At 42.7% G+C, this 23,008-nt stretch overlaps 1 protein-coding gene across 2 annotated transcripts in view; it reads left to right on the forward strand.

Annotated features, from left to right (window-relative positions):
- Positions 1-21,801, forward strand: part of Cmss1 (cms1 ribosomal small subunit homolog) — a 169,370-nt gene extending 147,569 nt beyond the window's left edge. For both annotated transcript variants that reach the window (XM_050149084.1, XM_050149085.1), the window contains exons 2-10: positions 2,096-2,193; positions 4,967-5,038; positions 6,871-7,000; positions 10,722-10,781; positions 12,132-12,234; positions 15,906-15,966; positions 16,405-16,492; positions 20,066-20,154; positions 21,523-21,801. In XM_050149084.1, coding sequence (XP_050005041.1) covers positions 2,096-2,193; positions 4,967-5,038; positions 6,871-7,000; positions 10,722-10,781; positions 12,132-12,234; positions 15,906-15,966; positions 16,405-16,492; positions 20,066-20,154; positions 21,523-21,606 — 785 coding nt within the window. In that variant the 3' untranslated portion in view covers positions 21,607-21,801. The remainder of the gene's footprint in view (positions 1-2,095; positions 2,194-4,966; positions 5,039-6,870; positions 7,001-10,721; positions 10,782-12,131; positions 12,235-15,905; positions 15,967-16,404; positions 16,493-20,065; positions 20,155-21,522) is intronic.
- The last annotated feature ends 1,207 nt before the right edge of the window (positions 21,802-23,008 follow it).

Consider the following 23,008-nt stretch of genomic DNA (forward strand, 5'->3'; position numbering starts at 1 on the left):
ATGGGAGTGGGCCAGTAAGCACTGTTCCTTCATGGCCTCTTGTTCAGTTTTTGATTCCAGTTTCAGCCTTGAATTCCTGCCCTGAATTCCCTCAGTGGTAGATTGTGAGTTGTAAGCTGGGGCCGGGGGACTTTCCTCCCTGAGTTGGTTTTGGTCAGAAACCTAACTAGGACAGCTGTCCACTCTGATACTTGTGCAACCACTGTAGCGTTCCTTCTCACCAGTGTTTGCTGTTCTGTCTTCTGTCCCTTTGAGCTTTCCTCAAATATCATTATATTAGCTTTGTTTCTTACAGCTAATACATTGTTAGGTCACATTTTCTAATCCGTTCTATTAGTCTTTGCCTTTGAGTAGGTATGTTTACACCCTTTTTAAAGATTTATTTTCTTGATTTATGTGTGTGTATATGTGTGTGTGTACACATGTGTGACAGTGCTCGTGGAGGCTAGAAGATGGCATCAGAGCCCCTGGAGCCAGAGTAACAGATGGCATCACTGAACATGGCTGCCGGAGCTGAAAGAACAAGTGCTCACACTAACTGAGCATTCTCTCCAGCCCCCACATCCTTTCTTTGTAATATAATGAAGTGTTGGGGTTTAAATCTGCTGGGGTCTTTTCCCATCTACTTTCTGTAATTTACACTTGCTTTTGTTTTCCCATCTTCCTACGGGAAGACACATTCCTATGAATGTGTTTGATGACCTCACTTCATTTTATCTTTATCTTATTGTTTATCTGTATATGCTCTTTAGGGGCTGCTTTAGACCTCACTATTGCTCAGGAGTATGGAAGGTTCAGCTCTACTCTGTATCCCAACTTTAAGATGTATAAATAAATAGGAAGGCCCTGACTCACCACTAGACTCCTTCAGTATCAACCCAGTGGGATGGGAAAGACAACTTTCTTACAATAGGGGAATTTAGAATTTAAGGCTCCCAAGGTGTTCCCTGTTGGTGCTGCAGAAATGGTGAGGGGCAAACCCATCTCCCATCTCCCTCCTTGATAGTCTCTGAAAACACCCTTGGGATAGGAGGAGAAGAATCGAAGGCATCCTTATAGCCCACCTAGGTTAGAGTCTAGGCCTTTGGTGATAGGGGTGGTGTCATAGTAATGGTTTCTATTGCTATGAAGAGAAACTATGACCATGTCAACTCTTATAAAAAAAAAAAAGGCATTTAATTGGGGCTGGCTTACAGGTTCAGAGGTTTAGTCCATTACTGTCATGGTGTCATGCAGACAGACATGGTGCTAAAGAAGGACCTGATAGTTCTACATCTTAATCCATAGGGAGCATAAGGAGAGTCACAGTAGGCCTAGCTTGAGCATATAAGATCTCGAAGCTGGTCTCCACAGTGACACGCTTCCTCCAACAAGTGGAGTGCCACTCCCGATAAGCCAAGCATTAAATATGACTCCATGGTGCCATTCCTATTCAAACCGCCACAGATGGGGACAACATTTTTCTGTAGTATTTAGCTTGGATGAAATAGTGATTGTATAAAACTTTTCATTCCTTCTAGGCTTAGCCTCTAGGAACTAGGGGCTAGTTGTACTGATCAAGTGCACACAACCCCAGAGCCTAATTTCAAAGTTTAAGACCCAATTTCTAGATGTTGCACTACTACATCCTTTTGTCTCGGGTTTGGTTTGGTTTGGTTTGGTTTGGGTTGGTTTGGTTTGGTTTGGTTTGGTTTCAGTGCTTTTTGGAAATAAGGTCTCTCTATGTAGTTCTAGCTATCTTGAGTTCTCTATGTAGTGTAGACCAGGCCGGCCTTGAACTCATAAATATCCTTCCCCCACCATCTAAATGCTGTGATTAAATGTATGCACACCACACCCCTGGTTGGACCATTTCTTAATCAAACCATAGGGGGCATTTCAGACCCAAACTGTAACATTCCCTACTGTTAGGTGATCTCTAGTGTTTCAGATTATAAACAAGACTGGTATCTGAATGCTCAAATCAGTCTCCAATTTAAGTAAGTTTTGTTAACATCACCTTCTAGAGAAAGGATGGAGAGATTAAGCCTCTAAATCTCTCGGTAGAGTGTGGGAGGGGCACACTTTAACTGTTGAACTTTGTATCTCCTTTCAGAACCATCAGGTGGTGAGGAAGGAGGAGACACAGAGCTGATGCAGCAGGACACAGCTTCAGTTCCTGAACCACCAAAGGAAACCAAACAGACCAAACAGGTAATAGTTACTGTGAGCATCACAGCTATTGGCCAGGAAGTCAGTCTGTAACCACACTGTATAGTCCCGTGGGCATCACAGCTATTGGCTTGGAAGTCGGTCTGTAACCACGCTGTATAGTCTGTGAGCATCACAGCTACTGACTCGGGAAGTCGGTCTATAGCCACACTACAGCATTTCTTGACTCTGGCATCAGCTGTTGTGAGATTAGGGGAAGCTTTTGCTTTCTTTGCCCATCAAAAGGCCTTGTTCTCCTAACTGTAAACTACGAGGCATGGTTTCCCAGATTTTTTTTTTTATTATTCTTTTTGGTTTTTCGAGACAGGGTTTCTCTGTGGCTTTTGAGCCTGTCCTGGAACTAACTCTGTAGATCAGGCTGGTCTCGAACTCACAGAGATCCGCCTGCCTCTGCCTCCCGAGTGCTGGGATTAAAGGTGTGCGCCACCATTGCCCTGCAGTTTCCCAGATTTTTGTTTTTATATATTGTACTAGAAAAATGTATTGCATGGTCTGGAGAGATGCGTCTGTGGAATCGGCACTCCTGTCGCTGTCACTTCTCCGTGGGTGCCCATACATAACATTATATTGGGTGAGATCTTTGATGTGGCTTCAACTGTTGCTCACTTATATGGAAGTGCTTGTAAAAGGCCTGTGACGGTATCCATACAAGAGGCTATTTGAATCCTTCGCAGACGATGGGTATAGGTCATGTATAATCAATGCACCAGTCTTTTATGGGGAAGTTGACTTGTGTGTGGGTCCTATCATGGCCCTCCATCCACAAGGCCACAGTCAAGAATAGGCCTCACAAGACAGTACACAGGGTGTCATGCCAGAGGCTTTAGCTATTTTCCATCTGTGGTGATTTGAATAAGCTCATTTATTTGAAGAGAGAGCAAGAAAGCCAGCATGGGCCAAGAGACCAAGAGACCAGTGTAGCCAAGATAGCTGGGTTGTATAGATAAACAAACAGATAGACAGACAGACAGACAGACAGACAGAAAGATAGATAGAGATAAATAGATGGATATAGATATATAGGGATCAGGCTGGGGAAAGGGAAGTGAAGCCCAGCCCCTGGAAAGGAGAGGTTTAGGGGAGGGAGCGGAGTGAGGAATGCTGGGAGGAGCCCCAGGCTGCACTTTTCCCTTTGCCTTCTTTCTCCATCCCTACCATTAAAATCCCCATACTTTAGGAGTAGTCATGTCCTCCTCTTTTCATTTCATTTTTTCATTCGCTGACCCCGTGGCTGTCTTCCTGCCTCAGCCTCCTGAGTGTTGAGATTATAGGCCTGGGTCCACTGTGCGCTTTAGGGGCTCTGCTAATTACATCCAGGCATTGGCCTTGGAAGGGAGAGCTCAATGCTTCCTTGTTCTGTAATTAGATGCTCATGGCCATCTGGCATCTCCTGTGACATATTAGCGGCCTTGGCCCAGTTTCTTATTGGCATGTACCAATATAAAATGGACATGAATCTAAATCCACAAGACAGCTTAACTTTCTAAGTAAGAAAGACAATATCTTTATTTTCTTAAACTGCAGGGCAATTGGTCTTCACAGGCTTTTTGTTGAAACTGTAAAGAAGCTAAGGATGAAAGATTCCCATGTTATTTTAATCTACCCTACTGCCTGAAACAATGTCTAAACAGTGCTGGTGCTGGCCCAGTATCTTAAAGAACTTACCCTCTTTGATTGAGGCCATAGGCATTTTTAATCTGCAGGTTTTGTTGTTGTTGAGACAGTTGTTTGAGTCACTATGTAACTCTGGCTGTCCTGAAACTCACTATATAGACCAGGCTGGTCTCAAACTCACAGAGATCCACCTGCCTCTGCTTCTCCTTCTGGGATTAAAGGAGTACACCACCACGCCTGGCTTTAATCTGCTCACTTTTCATCTACGATCGTTTTGAACAGTGTCACAGAGAAAAGGCGGCAGCCGATGACTGACTGGTTAAACAGACATCCTCTACTTGGACTCAGCACAGGAAACATTTTATTTAGTAGCTTATGATTAATATCTGTGGAACCTGCACATTTCATTTTATAAATCAAGGTTTCAGTCCAAATTTCCTACTTTACTACCTTAAAGAACGAAACTCAGCTAAAAAACAGTATGAAACTATATGGGGTCCTTGGGGTTCAAGGCCATTGGCAAATCAATCGCTCTTAGTGCTACAGTGTGGAGCCTGTTTTCAGTCCGTTAAAAGAACATTTATTCTGTGGTCATTTCTAAATGACTACATGGGTCCAGCTGGTTGGCACAGCTGGTTTGTAAAAACGTAAGTAAATATATCCTACCTTGGATTTTCTCTGCTTTTCGAAAAGGGGGAAGGAGTGGGTGCTATAAAGAACGGCACTTGGAAGTGCAGCCTTCTGCACAGGCAACTCCTGGAAAACTTGGGTTGCTCTGGTCATTGGCCGCCTTGCCACATCCTCATTCTAAGCACGTCTATTTCTGCCAGCGTCTTACAAACCAGCCCCTGGCTTCCATCTCTAATAATCTGCACACATCAAGCACATGTATACACTCACTCACTCACACATTTTGATCGCTGTTCAAAGATTTTTCCAGTCTTACGTCATCTGTGCTTTCTCAAATTCTGTCAGTTCAGCTCTGCATCACAGCTCCAGTGGGTCTTCCAGCATCGCTATGGAATGTGACCAAGGTACTCAGAGGAGTTTGTGCACAACGGAAAAAGCTTCGGGACTCATAGCAGTCAGTGACACTTCATCCTGCAAAGATGAAAGTTTTCTCATTTATATTTTATTACAGCCTACAGAATGTTTCTTGAGGAAACCACAGGAAACAAAAGAAGAAGCCCGGAAGACCAAGAAGTGGAAAAAGGTACCAGCAACAGTTTGTCACAGTGGTCTGGACACATGTGACTTTCATGACATTTTTTTAAAGATTTTTTTAAAATATTTATTTATTTATTTTAAATATTTATTTATTCGTTATGTATACAATATTCTGTCTGAGTGTATGTCTGCAGGCCAGAAGAGGGCACCAGACCTCATTACAGATGATTGTGAGCCACCATGTGGTTGCCGGGAATTGAACTCATGACCTTTGGAAGAGCAGGCAATGCTCTTAACCACTGAGCCGTCTCTCCAGCCCTCATGACATTTTTATATATCATACTTATGTGAAGTTATTTTGGCCCCCAACTAAGAGATCCAGAAATTGTAAGAGTCAGTGAGATCTGTTAACTTTCTTATGGTCTTCAGGAAGAAATTTTCTTTGGGGAACTAAAATTAAACTTTTCTAACTCCCATTTCACTCCTGTGAGAGACCAACGGCTTTCTGCCTGCTGGGTTTTCACTGTGGCATTATACACAGGTTCTAATCTAGAAGGACCCAGAGCTTCTCCTATCCCCGCTGACCCACATTTATCCAAGAAAACCCATTCCCCTTTTCCTATTCACTCCAGCTTCAAGCCTTTACACTAAAGTAAAAACAAAATGAAAACGGGTAGAGGAAGGCACTGCCAGGTATTTCTAACTCTAATTGAGCCACAATTGAAGGCAGCTGCTCCCCCTCCTCTTAAATACTGTGTCTCTGTGCAGAGAAGGGCCGTTGCTCCCATGCAGACATTTTACAGAGCAGCCCTAGCGTGAGAGCATCTCCCACACTGAGAGCAGCTGGGCAGTTCTCCACAGCCAGTCAGAGTCTGCTGCTGAAGTCAGCGGAGGGGAGAAAAGAGGGTCCAACCCCGTCCGCTGTTTAACAGCAAGCATTCAGAAAGAAGTATGCAGACCTGTGTTTTCTTTCCTCGCAAATGCCCAAATAGAAAGGCAGAACATGACAAATTGGCTGAGGTCTGGCACGCCCTTAAAGAAATGCCTTAAGTGCACTTTGATAATTGAGTCACACAGCCTTGAGGAGTGGAGTGTTGGGTTCCAGAGTTCAAGGTCAGAACTCTTGCTAGTTTAGCTTGGCAGAGGTCATGCCCAGGGTGACAACATTAGGTTGATACCTTCGATGGGACCTTGAGTAGTTCTGACACTGGGAGTGGGGGAGTCTGGGTCTTTGGAGAAGCATTACAAAGAAATAAGGGAAGTTCATGACAAAATTAGACAATTGCGCTTCCATATATTACAGCATTTAATAAAAGGAGTATAAATATGTCTGTTGTGTAAACAAACATTTTACAAAAGAGTCCACATCAAAAGAGAGAAAGTATCTTCTGTGCCATCCGTTCTATTGTGTTTCATGGGGCCTCGGGGTTGCCTCCTAAATCAGGACAATCAGTAGCATCAAGTCCTTTCAGTGAGCACATGTGCTCAGCTTCGTCTGTAGAAATCCATCCAGGCTCATCACCTAAAAGCCAGATTGTACAAGAAGTGCTCAGAATTCTGCTCTTTCAGGAGTACAGGGTATTTAGGAGTAAAAGAGAAGTTTGCATAGCAAGAAGACTTCTAGACTTTAACAGAAAAATACCCTACTGCTGAGCTGAATGCAAAGTTTTCACTTCCAAAAGCTACAGACCAGACATTACAAGGAGGTCTTTCAATCCTTTCTTCGTGTTTCAAACATTCACTATGTCTAAGAAGTATGCAGTAAGGTTTCCCACTCAGCTACCACCAAAAGATAGGTGCCAGAGACACGAACCTACGCCACATGCCATTCTAAAATCTAATGCTCTGGTTTTTTTTTTTTTTCTTCTCTTTTTTTAGAGGAAAATTTCTGATATTCTGGCAAAATCAGAGCCCAAACCAGGGACTCCTAGGGACCTTCAGAAGCTTATCAAGGACCATTACAGCGGCAGTCGTTCCGTAGTTGAACTAGAAGAGCTCAGCCTACCAGGTGTGGCCCCGTGTCAGTTGTCCTAAGGATGGGGAACAGACAGAGTCATTTCTTCTTTACTGTTTTATAGGAATCTCCACTGGTGGGAATTTATACATTTTCCTTGCTCTTAAACCTCTCCCCTCCATGTAATACTTTTTAACTGTTATTTATTTGGGATTCTTAAAAAAAATGGTTTTTCCTGAATTGAATACTAAGGTTTGTGAATGTACTTTATCTTTTACTGGAAAGATTAATTGTTCAGTATACAATTTTAGCAGACTCTTCAAGGAATAAATGTCTCTAATGAAGATAGATATTAAACTCACGTAAGAACACTTCAGACATTTAAAAGTCTTGGTGTGAAACTTTGTTGACCTTTCTTTATAAATAAGAACAAGCCTTAGGAAGCTTGTTAAGCTGGGCTCTGAATCCCAGAACTCAGGAACCTGAAGCAGATGGATCACAGCAAGTCTGAGTCCAGCTTGAGCTATAGAATAAACACCCTATCTCCAAAAAATTAACAAGATTTTGTAATAAGTATTTTAGTTGTATTTTTGTGGCGGTCATGATTTCAGTTTTGGAGTAGGATTCCGGTTGTACCCAAGACTCTTTCAAGCCAACTCACCAAACCTGGTAATAGAATTCTGCATTTCACAGAAGCCACTATGGTCTGAGGCCCCATGCCTTATTTAAAATTTCAAAGATATGCAAAACTACAGTCCCTGCTCTGAGCTTTTAGATTGTGGTGCATCTGTAAGACTCCAGGGCAAGGCTAGGAGAAACCAGATGTTATCCTGAAAGCAAACCATAAGGCGCTTTGGCACCACTGCCCCAGATAAGCTATTTCTAGGCTACTGAAAACAACTCCTGCTACTTGGGGAAGAAGTCAACAGTAGCTGACTTTCCCTTACAGCTCTATGCGTGCTAGAAGCTTGAGAAGCTGAGGAACAGCCTGTTCCCTGCATAGTTATCATTCTTCTGCACTATTTTTTTAAATGCTCCTTGGGATTAGCAGCAAGAGTGCCCCTGTGTGTTCTTTTCCAAGACAATTGCCCTTGAGGGAACTGGAGGCTTGCACTTGGATGCAAACAGTGTCTGGAATCTTGCTCAAGTGTGAGACTGTGTCCTGACTGCTCAGGTGTGAGACTGTGTCCTGACTGCTCAGGTGTGAGACTGTGTCCTGACTGCTCCTGCTGGCACAAATCCGCACTCAAGCTGAGGCTGGTGTCTAGTTTTTAGTGTGACTCAGTTTCTTCGTCTAGTTTTCCTTAGCATGTAACTTGTGCCCTGAAGGATTTGTGAAGAACATCCTGATAGTCTGTGACCTCAGAGAATATCATAAACCTTGATTCTCTGCAGAATTGTTGAGAGCTAATGTTTATAAGGAACTCTTGGGATTCATCCAAGTTACATAATAAGTTTGTGTTATATTATTGTTTTTATTAAAGCCCCATAACATAACTGTGTAAGATCATAGACTTATGGATTTTTTTTTTCTTTAGGAGGGAGAAAGTATGTTGGAAACCACCAGAAAGAGCAGGCTTTAGTACCAGCTAATAGATGACCATTTTAAGACATAGTCAGTTAAGGCATCATTAGAAGCTTTCCTAGAAAAGACCCTGGTCACCACAGTGACCAAGAACAGCCTCCAGGGGTAGTAACTGTGCTACCTGGAGAAATAAAAGATGCCATTTGTTATTAGGAACAGGTTAAAGAAGGAATGTAAATAATAGAGTATTGTTTCTAATCAGTTAGTCAAGTGTCTGACTGGGTTTTAACCTGAGGTCGTTTGTGTCTGAAGGGCAGGAACATGTCCTCTTAATTACCACTAATTGTGCTGTACACAGCTAACATCTTACACGTGGGAACTTAATTAGGGATTTCCAGACCAAAGAACACTGGGAGCTAATTAGCCTCTGCTGTCTCTTGAGAGCTGATTTGGTTTAGATCAGTGACCCTAAGTGCCTTTAGTCTAGCTGCAACCAACTCACCGAAACACAAGTCACCCTCAGGGACTTAGCCAAGTAGAGGCCATTCTGTTGTCACTGTTCACCTCATCTGTAAAGACCATCAGAGACTCCCTGCCTCTACTGAGGCAACAACTTAGAAAGTGTTATGTATTATATGTATTATTAAATTAAATCAAACTTAATTCAGTAATAGTTCACCCCCTAACACCCTTATGTTTACACAGAAACTTTTCCTATCGAAGGAATTGAGTTGATAACCGTAATGTTACATAAGCTGTGACTGTCACTATCAACAGTGGTCCTTTTATTCTGATGTGTCATGTTGTATTTTACAGGTAGGCTGAATTGTTGCACTTTGATGCATTATTCCCATTCTTTCCAAATCTATGCTTTATTTCCTTTCCTCATAAATATTTACTCTAGACAGTTGCTACATCTTTTTATGCATGCACTTTATATTGCCATTTGGGTATATATCTTTATTTTTATCTAAATTACATTTGCAGAGCCTCTCATTCTGTTTCTTCGCATCACACTGTTCTCAGATATGCCAGATGTGGCTCTGTGTACATCTAAGTCACTTCTCTGAGCTGCTCCATAGTGTTCCAGCCCTTTCATCTGTCACAAAGCACTCGCCCCTTTTCCCAGATGTGGACACCTGTAGGGCTTCCCACATCTCAAGGTCATAAATTTTGCCAAAATTAGTCTTTTTGTGTATCCCTTTATAATGCACAAAAATTACCTTTATTTACCCAGAAAATAAATCAGAGAAGCACAGAGTATATTATCTTACTATTACTACTTTCCAAACAAGTTTATCCATTGGCCATTCTACCTTCATTTGGTAAACGTTACACCAGCCCACATTCTCCATAGCTTTTTCTATCGTGCGTCTTCTCATCTTTGCTCCCTCACTGCTACGTCAGTAACTAACGGATTCGAGGTTTCTCACAAATTTCCCAGCCACTTCACCTTGCCTTTGCCTCATTCATAGATTGCAAGTGCAAAAATGCTTCCCTGTCTGTAAACAATGTGCAGAGCTGGGTTTTGATCCTGCTGCACGTATTGGCATTGTGGGAGCCTAGGCAGTTTGGATGCTCACCTTCCTAGACCTGGATAGAGGGGGGAGGACTTTGGACTTCCCACAGGGCAGGGAACCCTGACTGCTGATGCAAAGAGGGCTGATGAGGGAGGGGGACTTGATTGGGGGGGGAGGAAATGGGAGGCGGTGGCGGGGAGGAGGCAGAAATCTTTAATAAATAAATTAATTAATAAAAAAAAACAATGTGCAGAGCTTTTACTTCACTACTCCAGAACATTAAAAGTTCCTACCCCAGGGACCAGCCCAGGTTATCCATACAGAGTGGTCATCTCCGTAAATACGCAAACAACAAAAATATCCTCAACAGGTTACACTTATATATGTGTGTTTAGCACTAAAAATAGGAAAAGATGGTATCAATTTAAGAGTGGAGAGCATGGAAGGGCCTGGAGGGAGGAAACATGAGGAAGCTGGGGGGAGAAGGGAGTGGGAGAGGGACAAGGGCTATAAATACATTGTAAGTAAAAATGTAAAACTAGAAATAAAATATTTAAATTAAAAAAATAAAGTCTATTATTGCTACTGCTGTTATTTTAAATAACACTAAATAATGAGCCTCCAAGTCACTTACGTTTTATAACTCATTCAAGAATTCATCATTCATATTAATCTGTTTTGATTGTGTGCTTGCAAAGTTCTCAGCAGAGCATATTTCTTGTATTTCTAGACTCCTGTTTCCTTAAGGCCAATGATTTGACTCACAGTCTCTCTTCATATCTAAAAGAAAGTAAGTAAAGTCCGATGCTTTAAAAATTATTTACCAGGTCATTATTCCACACACACACACAAAAAAAAAACAGGTTTGAAGTCGGGTGCATAATCCCAGCATGCTCAGGAGACTAAAGCAGGAAGAGCAACACTTATTCAGTGCTAGCCTGGAAAGGAAACTCAAAACCCAAAATAAATAAGTAAGGTTAGTCTCTCTAAATTATTTTATTTAATGTGATATATATATTTCACCATATTTAAAATTAAAACTTTCTAGCTGAAGTGGAGAGGCATTTATGGTTCCATCTGTTTTTCTCAGTCATATTATATGGGCTCAGTAATAAACTCATTATTCCCCTGCCTCAGCTTCTCACATGCTGAGATTGTAGGCTACACTGTGGCTCGTTAATTGATGTGATGTTTTAATGTCTAAACGTATTTCCATTTTGCTCTGGCTTTGGGAGTTTGGGTGCAGGTCCCATTTGGGTTTATAATGTATTAGATGTTAGTCTAGGGCTCCTGAAAGTGATGTCCTAGTCCAGAGCCTCCAGTCTTCTTGAACTTGACCTTCTTACCTGAAAGATCAAGAAACTGAGCCATGTGATTTTTAATAGCTGGGAGAACATCTATTTACCTGTTCAGAATTCAGACCTCGTTATTACAGCCAATCTGATTTGATATTTTAGTTTGTGTTTTGTATAACCAGAAAAAAAAACTAGATTATTCATAACAAAATATTATTTACTTGTTTCCAGCAATAATGTGACTTACATAGAGCAATTTGACATTCTTCTTTCAGCCTTTTAGTGGTACAATGATACCAAATTTGTGCTTATTAAACATTTCTCAGAATATAACTTTACAAATATAAATCTGGATTATAGTAGGAATAATATCCTGGCATAAAAACTTTAAAATATTGAAATTCTAAGCCTATTTAATAAGCATAATAATAAATAATGAGTTTGAAGTATTATTTATTGTCAGTTCATTCTAGGTTATGCTGGATGTCTCTTTAAACTTTCACTTGGGCTCGGTGTGGTGAACCAAGTCTCTAGCCCCAGGCAGGTGGATGTCTATGAGTTCCAGACCAGCTAGTGTTATGCAGTGAGATCCTGTCTTTAAACAAACAAAAGGCCAAGCTAAACTAAAATCTAACAAGACTGAATCAGAGTGACCCTATTGGTCAACAGTGTCTTCAGACTCTAAACATAAAGTTTAATCTGCTGTCTGAAATAGCAGAAAATGTAATAACAGTCAATGCTTGTTTTATTTTCTTAAGCACTTAGAAATAAATAATTGGAGAATGTCCAGTGTTAGCAGCACTGTTTTGCTGTCTTTGGAATCGTTTTCATGATCTGTCTTTCAGTCTGTCCTAAGTGGGTAAAGCTTCGGAAAACGCACAACGAGAAGAAGTCAGTCCTGATGCTGATCATCTGCAGCTCTGCCGTCAGAGCCCTGGAGCTCATCAGGTCGGTGTCGGCAGCTGGGGCCCCTGGGTGTTTCCTCATAGATGCCAGCCTGTATATTCTGTGTGCCATGAGTAACACTGGGTCCCTGCCCTACGGGATGTATGCTCTGTTGGAAAAGCTGACAGTAAGCAAGTAGATGTGCGCGACAATATCCTAAAGAGTGATGCATTATAGAAGGGAAAACAAGGCAGGGAAACGAGAGGGACACGGATGACGGCATTGGAGCAGAGACTCAAAGTGAAAGAGGGAGACACATGGCTTTCTTGACCTGAGATCCGAGGTAGATCTCCCGTGAGCCCTGACATTGAGTGCCGTGAAAGGAATCGGGGCAGAGGAGTGCCCTGAGTCATTTTAAAGGCGCATTTACACCACTGTGTAGAAAAACACATTGTTCGGGGTAAGGATAAAAGCACCAAGACCACACTAGCGAAAACAGCCAGCAAATGGAAGGGGTGATCTGACTCAAACTAGAAGCAAGGAAAGGCAGAATACCAGGCAACAAACTTTCTAACCTATGTAAAGAAAACATCAGGGGATGGAAAAGTGAGCACCATACTCTTGAGAAGGGAGACTCGCTGTTGTAAATATGCCTGTTCTACTTAGGAGCAGCTACAATTTTCACTGGTTTCCAAGTAAAACTCCAAGCAAATTTTTTAACTAGTTAAACAAATTTTAAACTTTTACAAAATTATACAGCTAAAAATGGGGGGGGGGGGTTCAAGGCCACTAAGAAAAGGTCACTGTCACTTTCAGAGTGCAATACGTGTGTCATAGTCTCAGCAGTTCAGAGCCTCTGGGACTGTCACGTGCAGGACAGGCAGAAGTGGGCCAGAACTGAAAGGGAAGAAGCAGACCCAAATGCATGTGAAAATGTAGGGCCCAGAAAAGGAGACAAAGACAGCAGAGGAAGCTAGATTGTTCAACAGTTATGTCCAACAACTGAGTAGCCATCTGTAATGATTAAGTTCATGTCTCACTCCTTCTGTGAAGATAAAATTCCAAACAGACCAAAAATTTATATTATAGATAAGTTGACACTTTATTAAGAGCTTTCATAGGCATTTCCATTCGCTGCTTTTTTGCAGAATAAACAGAAAGAATCTTCCACTGGATCTGTGTAACATTCAGAGAACAAAGAACAGACAGAGTAGGGCGGCATTTACAGGGAAAAGCCCTGTCTGGGAACCAGCCTTTGACAGGAGACAAAACAAAGGAAGTCTGTGTCTTGAAACAGGAGCTTTGTCAAGTACCCTAAGGTGCAAGTGTGTGGACTCCAAGGCGATTTAACACCTGTTTTTCTAGATGAACTAATCTAATCATGGTTTTAGAGAAGTAGTTGTTAAACTCTACTGTCCCTTCAAATTCTGCTTTCTCCGCCTCTGCACACACATTACATCATGCCCCACACCCTCCAGCAAAGCAAAATGTTCCTTTCAACTACGTCTGCTCCTAACGTAATTGGTCTTCAGTACTCCTGTTTACCTGTTGTACTTGTTGGCCCTGAATTCAGAGCATTCGCACCAGCCTTTCTGAGTATTAGACAGGACTACAGAACCCAGTACAAGATGACATGCTAATGGCAAAGAAGTTGGTTTCCATGTGACCTCTCTAAAACAAGTTGTCATGTTGATTCAAGCTTTTACTGTACATAAATTCCTTTCTGAGGGACATAAAAGCACTGTGTTGTCACACTGCATTTACCAACTGACCCCAGATATATTCTGATCCATTTCAAGTTTAATGAATTACAAAGTGTGATCTGAGCAGGCTCAAGGACCAATGTTTAATGATCCTATTGTAAGGCCATCTGTCCTCTTGACAGCCATAGTCCTGTTGTTCTCCTTGTTAACCCTGCAAGGGAGAATGTCTACGTGTAATTAAGAACTCACTTGTAATAGAAATTAGATCACATGTTTCACTGTTTATCTTCCTCCTGGTCAATAATATTTCTCAAACCATAATGACATAAAGGAAGTAATACCCCATCTTAAGTATAACTCCAAATCTTAACTAAAAACTTACTTGTTCATTATACCCACTTTAACTCAAAACAGAATTTTAGGTGATATGCAGAAATACACCAAATGAGAAACAGATGGTTAAAAAGAAAACAATAAACAGCAGAAAATCAGATGAAGCCAGCTGGAACTGGTGTTCATGATCTCTTCCATAAAGCCTTGTTAAGTTATAAAGATGGACCCAACTTCTGTGGATAGGATGTGTTTGGAAATGTCAGTCACAGACACATGGCATTCTGTGAGTTCAAATAAAATAATGCGCAGATGGTGTAGCCTGGCTCTTCATAGAGCAGCTGTAGAATGTGAGGGCCTACTGTCACAATGGTCCTTCTAAAGCCTTTCCACTGAGGTACCAAGCAGGGCAGCCTTGACTCAGAACTGATCATCTCAGTTCATATAAACAGATCCAAACTGTTGAGTACCTAGAACTGAAAGGACGACCTCACCTGCTTACCAGGTGTTATAGTCACTAAATAGATCCAAATTGTTGAATACCTAAAACAATGAGTGTACCACCTCAGTGTGTACCAGATGACAGCGACTCAAGGATGAGTCTACCCAGTAGCATTTTGGCCCTAGAAAATTTAAATGAAACTGAGCAGATTGCTGCATGCGAGCAATCCCAGCATTTGAGAATGCAGCAGTAGGAGGATTGCAAATTTGAGGACAGCCCGCGTGACGAGTTCAAGGACAGTGTCAGGTATATGGCAAAACTCTATTTAGTATGAAAGGGAGGGAGGGAGGGAGGAACGGAGGGAGAGAGAGAGCTTGATTCATTGCATTGCACATATAAAAACCTAGATGCTTGACTTCTCCAAAAGTAAAGACTTAACACTGGCTTTGTAATCTCTCATCTTAGTGACTGGATAAATAACCGACCTTTTTGAGGACACGTGGTCTCTGGTTCCCCTCAGTCCTCACAGCAGCCACCTAAAGACTGGTTTCACTCACGCATGAGTCCCACTTGCTCTCATGGATCAAGATCCACAGTCCAGTGTCTCTTTTCCTTCCTGCCTTCTCCCCTCCCTTCCTTCTCTCCTTTAGGCTGGAATATTTTCATGTGTGAAATTTCACAGAGAAGTTCAGTCTACAAAATAGAAATTGGGGGCTGTTCTGACATCCTCCCTGGTGCACTCATCCTGTAGTTCTGTCTGGACACCCCAACAGACTTTCAGATGCCTGGGCTTTCCTGATCACAGCTGACATCACTGCGCTGAGATGCCCCCTTATAATCAGAATTGCAGATACATGTGTTTGAATCATCATAGAAACCAAAGTGTCTGGCCTTGTGTTTGACTCAGAAGGACACCCAGATATGTACCTGAGCAAAAGGCTTTCCCCATTTCTGGGTTTTTTCTTTTTTGAGATAGTATCTTGTTCTGTTACCTAGACTGGTCTCGAACTCACCACAGTCCTCCTACCTCAGCCTCTTGAGTGATTTCACGCACCACTGTGCCTGAAAGCCTACTCCAGTTTCACTGAAGAGATGGACTTGCCTGATGATCTTCCTGTGTGTAGATATAAACATAACTGTACACATTTAGAACAGTCTTTTGAATGATAAACTATAATTCTAAATAGTGAGTTCTTAAATGAGTAAATTGTCATAATCTATTCAGTACCTTAGTTAATTAATCTATTCCTTTTCATTAGGTCACTGACAGCATTCAAAGGAGATGCCAAAGTTATGAAATTATTTGCAAAACACATAAAGGTAAGCAGGCGCCTGTAGTTCTGCTAAGAGATGTGAGTGGTCCCTAACAGCATCGCAAGGCATCAGCATCTCCATTCAGCCTCTCTAACCTCCCTAGAAATCGCTTCCTTTTGATCTGCTCCCAATATGACAAATCTAACAACTTTCTCTGCACTCCGTGCCTCTCCATGGCCACCTTGACCCCCTGCAATCACTGCCTTGCTTCTGCTCTTGTATAGAAGCTCGGGTCTGAGTCCCAGTTCAAAAAACTGGGCATTGACCAGTTTTATAAATAAATAAATACTCTTCCTTGTCCTAGAATTTGGTTCAGGACAAGAGTGGTCCTATTTTCTTTTTTATTTTATTTTATTTACATAGAGATACAGTGCTCTAAAGTGGCCTGTGGTTACACCTTGTTAATGATTTTGCCTTCCCTTTCTTCTCTCTCGTCTTGGAAAGGTCCAGGAGCAAGTAAACTTGCTGGAGAAGCGTGTGGTACACCTGGGTGTGGGGACTCCCGGGAGAATCAAACAGCTTGTTAAACAAGGTATGAAGTGAGAATTCTGTTAATAGCTACACATTTACCTTGCCCCCATGTGAGTCTAGGTGCTTTTTTACAAAACGAGAAAGGGTCCTCTGCATAAATCACCCAGTGGGAAGTCAACTTGGCCTTTGATTTCAGAAGCCAGCTGGTTTGAACAGTGCTGTGGGTAATGACAAGGACTGTGGCCCACTGAATTCATTTGCCCCACTAAACACATTCAAATTCCAGTGGCTCTGAGCATCCGAATGGATCCACAAAGGCTCCACCCATTAGCAGTCCTGGGAATTGGTAGAGGACACTATACTGAACACTCCCTTCTCAGGAGGCTGAGGCTTGGCACTCAGACTTCCACTCTAGTTAGATGGGACAAATGTAACGTACTGAAATGGAAATACCGTTTCTATAGTTGATACAGAGGTAGATAGTCCTGAATATTCCTCCCAAGTGCTTTTCCCTCTTAGTGCTTTGCACAGTAAGTTTTCCAGGATTCCTGGTGGGTTTTAATAGTTTGCAAACTTCCCGAGCCAAAAGCCTAAACACCTTCTGGTACCCCTATTACCTGTTCTTGACTAAACCTTTAGGTTTGCGGGGTGGTGTGTTTTTATGGTGCTGGAAATTGGATCTAGCGCCATACGCATGCTAGGCAAATGCTCTACCACTGAACTGTATCACCAGCACTCTTTTTACTTTGTACTTGGAGAGGAAGTCTCACTAAGCTGCCTAGGCCGGCCTTGATCTTGGGGTCTTTGTTAACCCCCATCAGAGACCTGAGCTGGGAGGCTGGTTCAGATTTATTGATTTCATTCTTCATTTTCAAATCACTTAATATAGTAATGTGACTTTGTCTTCTGGATCTATTTCTGAATTATTTTGTATATGTCAGAGCAACACCTTCAACAATATTGTGACTCAGGAAGGATCCTCGCCAGGTAACAATACCCACAGCTAATTAAACCCACTGACTGCAGGGTTCTGTGCAGATGGCAAAGAATTAAGACACCGAAGTCCCTGATAGAGACAGGAGACAAACATTTTTTAAATTCCTTCTTGTATTGGTGTTGTGCTGGACATCCTTGTATGTGCTTTCTAACTGGTACCCATAGCATTCTTACTGGCTAGGACTTTTGTGAGAGAAAGCATAGCCTCAGAAGAGGTGGGTGACCCCCGCCCACCCGAGGTCTCAGACCAGGCCTCCTTAGTTCCAGAGCCTTCCCCCTCCCCCAGGAGTTCCTTGATACTGGGGTGTTCATCTTGTGGACATAGAAAGCAGGTGTTAGGTACCAAGTCCTTCTAAGAGACACAGATTTGAGGCAATTGTATGGGCATTGGGAGAGGCCAGGGAGAGATTTTTAAGCTGGTCCTTGCCACCCCCACAGCTCTCTTCTCAAGGTTCAGCTGGCCCCTTCTGGGACCCATGACTTTTTCTTTGTTACCCGATCCCCTACCACCTACAAACAGGGCTCTTTTAGGTTTAAAATAGAAACAGCGAGGCAGGGAGGGAGACAGACAGAAAGAAGCTGTCCAAACTGTTTATTAGATTTCTACAGAGCTGGGGAAACTCTATATGACGGCCTGTTTCATATGGAAAAATAATGTTGGGCTGTTGATGTTTTATGTGATATTAATGAAAACTTTTACTTCTCAATCTAATTGGATGAATAGTTAAAATGTTAGCTGTGGTGTTAGATTACATGGAAGGTGTTTATGAAAATAGCCCAGCACCCTGGGAGCTGAGGTTCTGCCAGAACTAGAGCGGTGTCACATAGGTCACTCTATCTTAACACAGTGCAGATCCGTTCACTGTCTGAGGAGAGTTTCCAGACATGAGCGCCATCCCATAGCACTGCGATCTGTGGAACCAGCTCCAGAGATTTCGCAACTAAGGAAATGTTCTGACTCTGGGCCTGTGAGGAAAGCAGAAGGCATAGGGGAGCAGGGGAGACGGCTAAGCGGTTAACAGTGCTTACCACCAAGCCTGAGGGCTTGCGTTTGATTTCTGGATACACGTGGTGGAAGGGAGGCCAAATGCCTCAAAGTTGTCCCCTGACCTCCTTTCTTTCACTTTGGCATGCAGGCCTACGCAGATACACACATGCATGTGCTAAGTAAATGTTTGTTTGTTTTTTAGGTTTTTGAGACAGGATTTCTCTGTAGCTTTGGAGCCTGTCCTGGAACTAGCTCTTGTAGACCAGGCTGGCCTTTGAACTCACAGAGATCTGCCTGTCTCTGCCTCCCAAGTGTTGGGATTAAAGGCGTGCGCCACCAACCGCCCGGCAGAGATAATTTCTAGTTAATTATGAGTATGCTGCCTTCCAGTTTTTATACAACAAGTATATGTCTTTATAAAACAGAGATTATATAACATTCCATATGGTTACAATGTATTTGTTTTATATGTATATATAGGGAGAGAGAGACTTTATGTTATAAATATAATATATATACCTCATTTATAATACATATATTTGTACCTTTAGAGGATTTTCCTTCTTAGGAAATTGATTTACTTCTCATTTGAAATATATATGTATTACATTGTTCGTCTGCAATACTTCTAGTATAGAATACTTGGATTTTATTCAGTTTTTAAAAATTATGTATTAAACAGTGATCATCGTTGGAAGTAGCGTTAAGCTTCTGGAAGTTTTTTTAACTGGGACATCACAGAAAGCTCGCTCTTTTGTCAGTGCATATTGAAAGCTCTGGGTAAAGGTGGTTCCATTCAAGAGGGGGCTTCGGGGCTGGAGAGTTGGCTCAGTGGTTAAGAGCATTATTGCCTGCTTTTCCAAAGGTCCTGAGTTCAAGAGGGGGCTTCTCTGCTTGCGTTCTGCAACACTGAGTCTCTTTAACATCTCTTTTTTCCCTGTTTCCTATGATACTTCCAGTGAGAGTGTTGCAAATACAAGATAGTGTAAGAGGCATGGAAAGTGTCTGGGGCAGAGGGAAGACTGAGCAGGGATAGGCTGCGGGGAGTAGCTGCATGGGGGGAGCCTCGGGTACTGTTTGCAAGCATAGCGGGCAAGACCTTGGAACAACTGCAAGAGCTGGGTTTGCACCCACCTTTTAGGACCTGAGGACCAAACAATTCTGGGTCTCCTCCAGTCCTCATGGGAGATAATTCTAGGTAAACCGGGCAACGGAGTGGGTGCAATCTATACATGATTGATTCGCCAGCCTCGTCGGGTAGCCCCGTCAGCATCCTTCCCGGCACCTCCTCAGACTCAGGCAGGCTCCAGTGCTCTCAACCCTTCTGAAGGCCAATGTCTCCTGTTTACAGGAAACAGCTTCTCAAATCCCTGTCAGAAAGGTGACCCCAGCCTCTGGCCTTCGCAGACAGAGGGCTGAACACCTGAGTGTTGACAGGCTTCCCCGGTGTCGCTCCTCTGTCCTCAGAAGCAGTGATAAAGCTGCGTGTGTCAGAGTGCGGCATGTGTTTCCCATCAAGCAAGCGTCAGTGTGCAGAGGTTCATTGCTGGGAGAGAGGCCCGCGAGTGAGGCAACCAGGAGGATGAAAACCACTTTAATAGGCTTACGTCGTGAGGTCTTTACTACCACGACTCTCGCTGTGTCTTTCAGATGGCCTTAATTTGAACCCCTTAAAGTTTCTGGTTTTTGACTGGAACTGGAGAGATCAGAAGCTAAGGAGAATGATGGACATTCCCGAGGTAATGTGTAATCAGCTGTTGTCTTTAATCTTTTTTTTTCCCAATTTGAACTTGAGTTCAAACACAATAATAAAGTCTTTGGCTTGAGGAGCCAGCACATTCTAGCTTTGGAAATAATTTCTGTCTTTAACGCTGAGGTAACTATTATAGAGCCATCCCATCCGCTTACACATAACTGTATCCTTCCCATGTGTATTATACAGTCTGCTTGGTCGCCCACTAAATGACCATGGCCCCTGCCCCACTAGGACATCTGTACTTCAAAGAAGCTAGACGATCTGGAGGACTTGCCCTTTTCCTGTGCCTCTCATCACAGGCACACTCATCTCTGCCACTTATTCTTCCATATACAGTTTTGGCCAAAGACGGGGAGGGGGGGCTGCCTCATGACTGGCTTCTTCACATCCCCACAAAACCTACTTACATAATTTACAAAGATGTTTTCATTTTGTGTGGAGGGTTTCTACGTCTCAGTGGATTCAAACAGAACGACTGGATGCCTTTGTGGGCACCGCACACACAGCTCACTGTATATTTATGAAAAATAGTTCATTGCCCTCATAATGTAGAAATTTCATTTTGCCACCCACCATGTTATCATGGAACAATTTTTCAATCTAATCTGATATTGTGGAGAGGGGGTCATATAATAATAAATAAGGCTGTCAATCACCTACGAGGACTAAATCATGCCAGTAACTGAAGCTTGGGGTTAATTTGCCACATAAAACTACTTCCCCAAACCGAACCGAGTTCATTATAATTGACTGACGAGTTGTATTAGGCATCAGTTCGAGATAAAATCCATTGAGATGCACACACATATACATAGTAGGGTGCACTCTGCCTCCATGAAGAACCTTTTTAACTAGTTTCAGCCACGAGGCCAGATTTGATGGTTTGTGATGTGGTGTTAAATCCAAGGAATCCACCGTACATCATAGGTAGTTTTATTACGTTCATACCATTAACAATTATCACAAGGTAGTCAATCTTAGTGGATCCTTGCGTGAAAATCTGGGTTACCTAAAGCACTTTGGAGTCTCTGGACATATCTGTGGCCTTTTCTTTTGGATGGATGCGAACATAAAGGCTTATGAGGAAACATTTAATGAAACTGATGTTTTACATAGTCCTCTTCCTTGTGTGACTCTCAACTCTGGATCAAACATGGGCAGAACTTTCCCTCTCTGATCCTGGCTATAACAGCTGTACGAACACCTGGAATCCTAGGTGTGGACTTTGCCCTCTCTCATTCTGGCCATAGCAGCTGTATGAACACCTGGGACTCCAGGTGTGGACTTTGCTCACCAGGACTACTTTTGTGTGATGCTAATGTTTCTATTGTTTTTTTTTTCTTTCATTTAGATAAAAAAGGAAGTGTTTGAGCTTCTAGAAGTGGGAGTGTTGGACCTTTGCAAATCAGAGTCCTTGAAGCTGGGCCTTTTCTAACCCTGGGTCCTGAGGAAGTGTCCAGTTGCCAGCAGGCTGCAAGTGCTCAGTCGCTAGCTACAGTGGTGTAGCTGTGTTAGTCCTGGTCACTGTGAACGCTTCATGGGGATTCTTGGACACCTATGCTATGAGCCTGTCCTTTGGCTCATGGCTCATACAATAAAGAAGCTCTGGCTTGCATATGCTGCCTTTGTTGAGCAGACTGAGTTTTTCTTCCTCCTCTCCTTTGACTGTGTGTGGGACAGGAAGCAGCAGCTGAGAACCTGAGCCTGAACTCTCAGCATCAGTCTTTGAGGGTGCAAAATGGAACACCTCACAAAACTCGCAGAGAGGCCGCTGTAAACTAAAGCATGGTGTCTGGGGCTATAAGTCAGAAGTAGACTTCCCACAAGTGATTAGGGGATCTGGAAACCAAAATGCATCCCCTACCCCCATCCCGGAGAAGGCTCAGGGTTTTAAGCACTTTTAGTGGCCTGGGATGAGGCCCCCTTCCCTCATTTCTGATTGGTCAGACCAGACAGAGAAAGGTGAGCTACTGGACTCAGAACACTTGTCAGGCAGGTCAGCTAGAAGGGATCCTGATTGGTCTTTGTCATAGCTTGAAAGGAAGCTGGACACACAGCATCTTGTTATTTGTGGTCTTTTCCTAGCTCTGCCTCCTACATTCCCTCTCTGGGAAGCATGGTCTCAGCACACAGTGCGGCCCACAAATATAGCAAAAGCAAGTATACCAAGGACAGGCAGATGATAAATACAGCAGTCCTATCCATTTACATGTTTTGACTTTTTAATTTGAAATAATTTCCACTAGGCACAATTTTTGCAGAAATAATGTAGGTAATTCGCATGTCTCCTTCCCCAGGTTCTCTCAATGTTACCATCTAATAATATACCCAGTGCACAGGTACCAAAACTGACAAACCAACATCAGCACAGTGCAGTTAAACTGGAAATGTTACTGTGATGTCACAAGTCTTTCCTCTGATGGCCCCTGGAGGATCCTGCTGCTCTTGTTCTTCCTCATGGTGACAGCCGTCACTCTCCGCTTCTCTGATGACCTCACGGGATGCGTGCTCATCATTCTGCTTGTGAGCTTTCCTAAATTCCCATTTTCTCTATTATGATGTGAAGTCTTGTGGGTTTTGGTCAGAACCACAGTGGTAGTGTGTCCATCTCTCTGTGTCGGATCAGGGGATGCATAAAGTCATTGTGTCTTAGTTCCCATGACATCAGCCTTGAACACCTGGTGAAGGTGCCATCTGCCACTTTCCTCCATGGAAGAAAGATGTACCATTTTCCCCTTTGTAGTCAGTATCTGTCTCGGAAGAGATGCTTTAAAGATCTGTAAGTGCTTTTGTCTTCAAGGCACCCAGTAATTTTTAGCAGCCAAAGATCATGACTG

This window comes from Alexandromys fortis, unplaced genomic scaffold, assembly GCF_014885135.2.
Source record: "Alexandromys fortis isolate MF-2015 unplaced genomic scaffold, M_Fortis_MF-2015_v1.1 scaffold_4, whole genome shotgun sequence".
Taxonomy (NCBI): domain Eukaryota; kingdom Metazoa; phylum Chordata; class Mammalia; order Rodentia; family Cricetidae; genus Alexandromys; species Alexandromys fortis.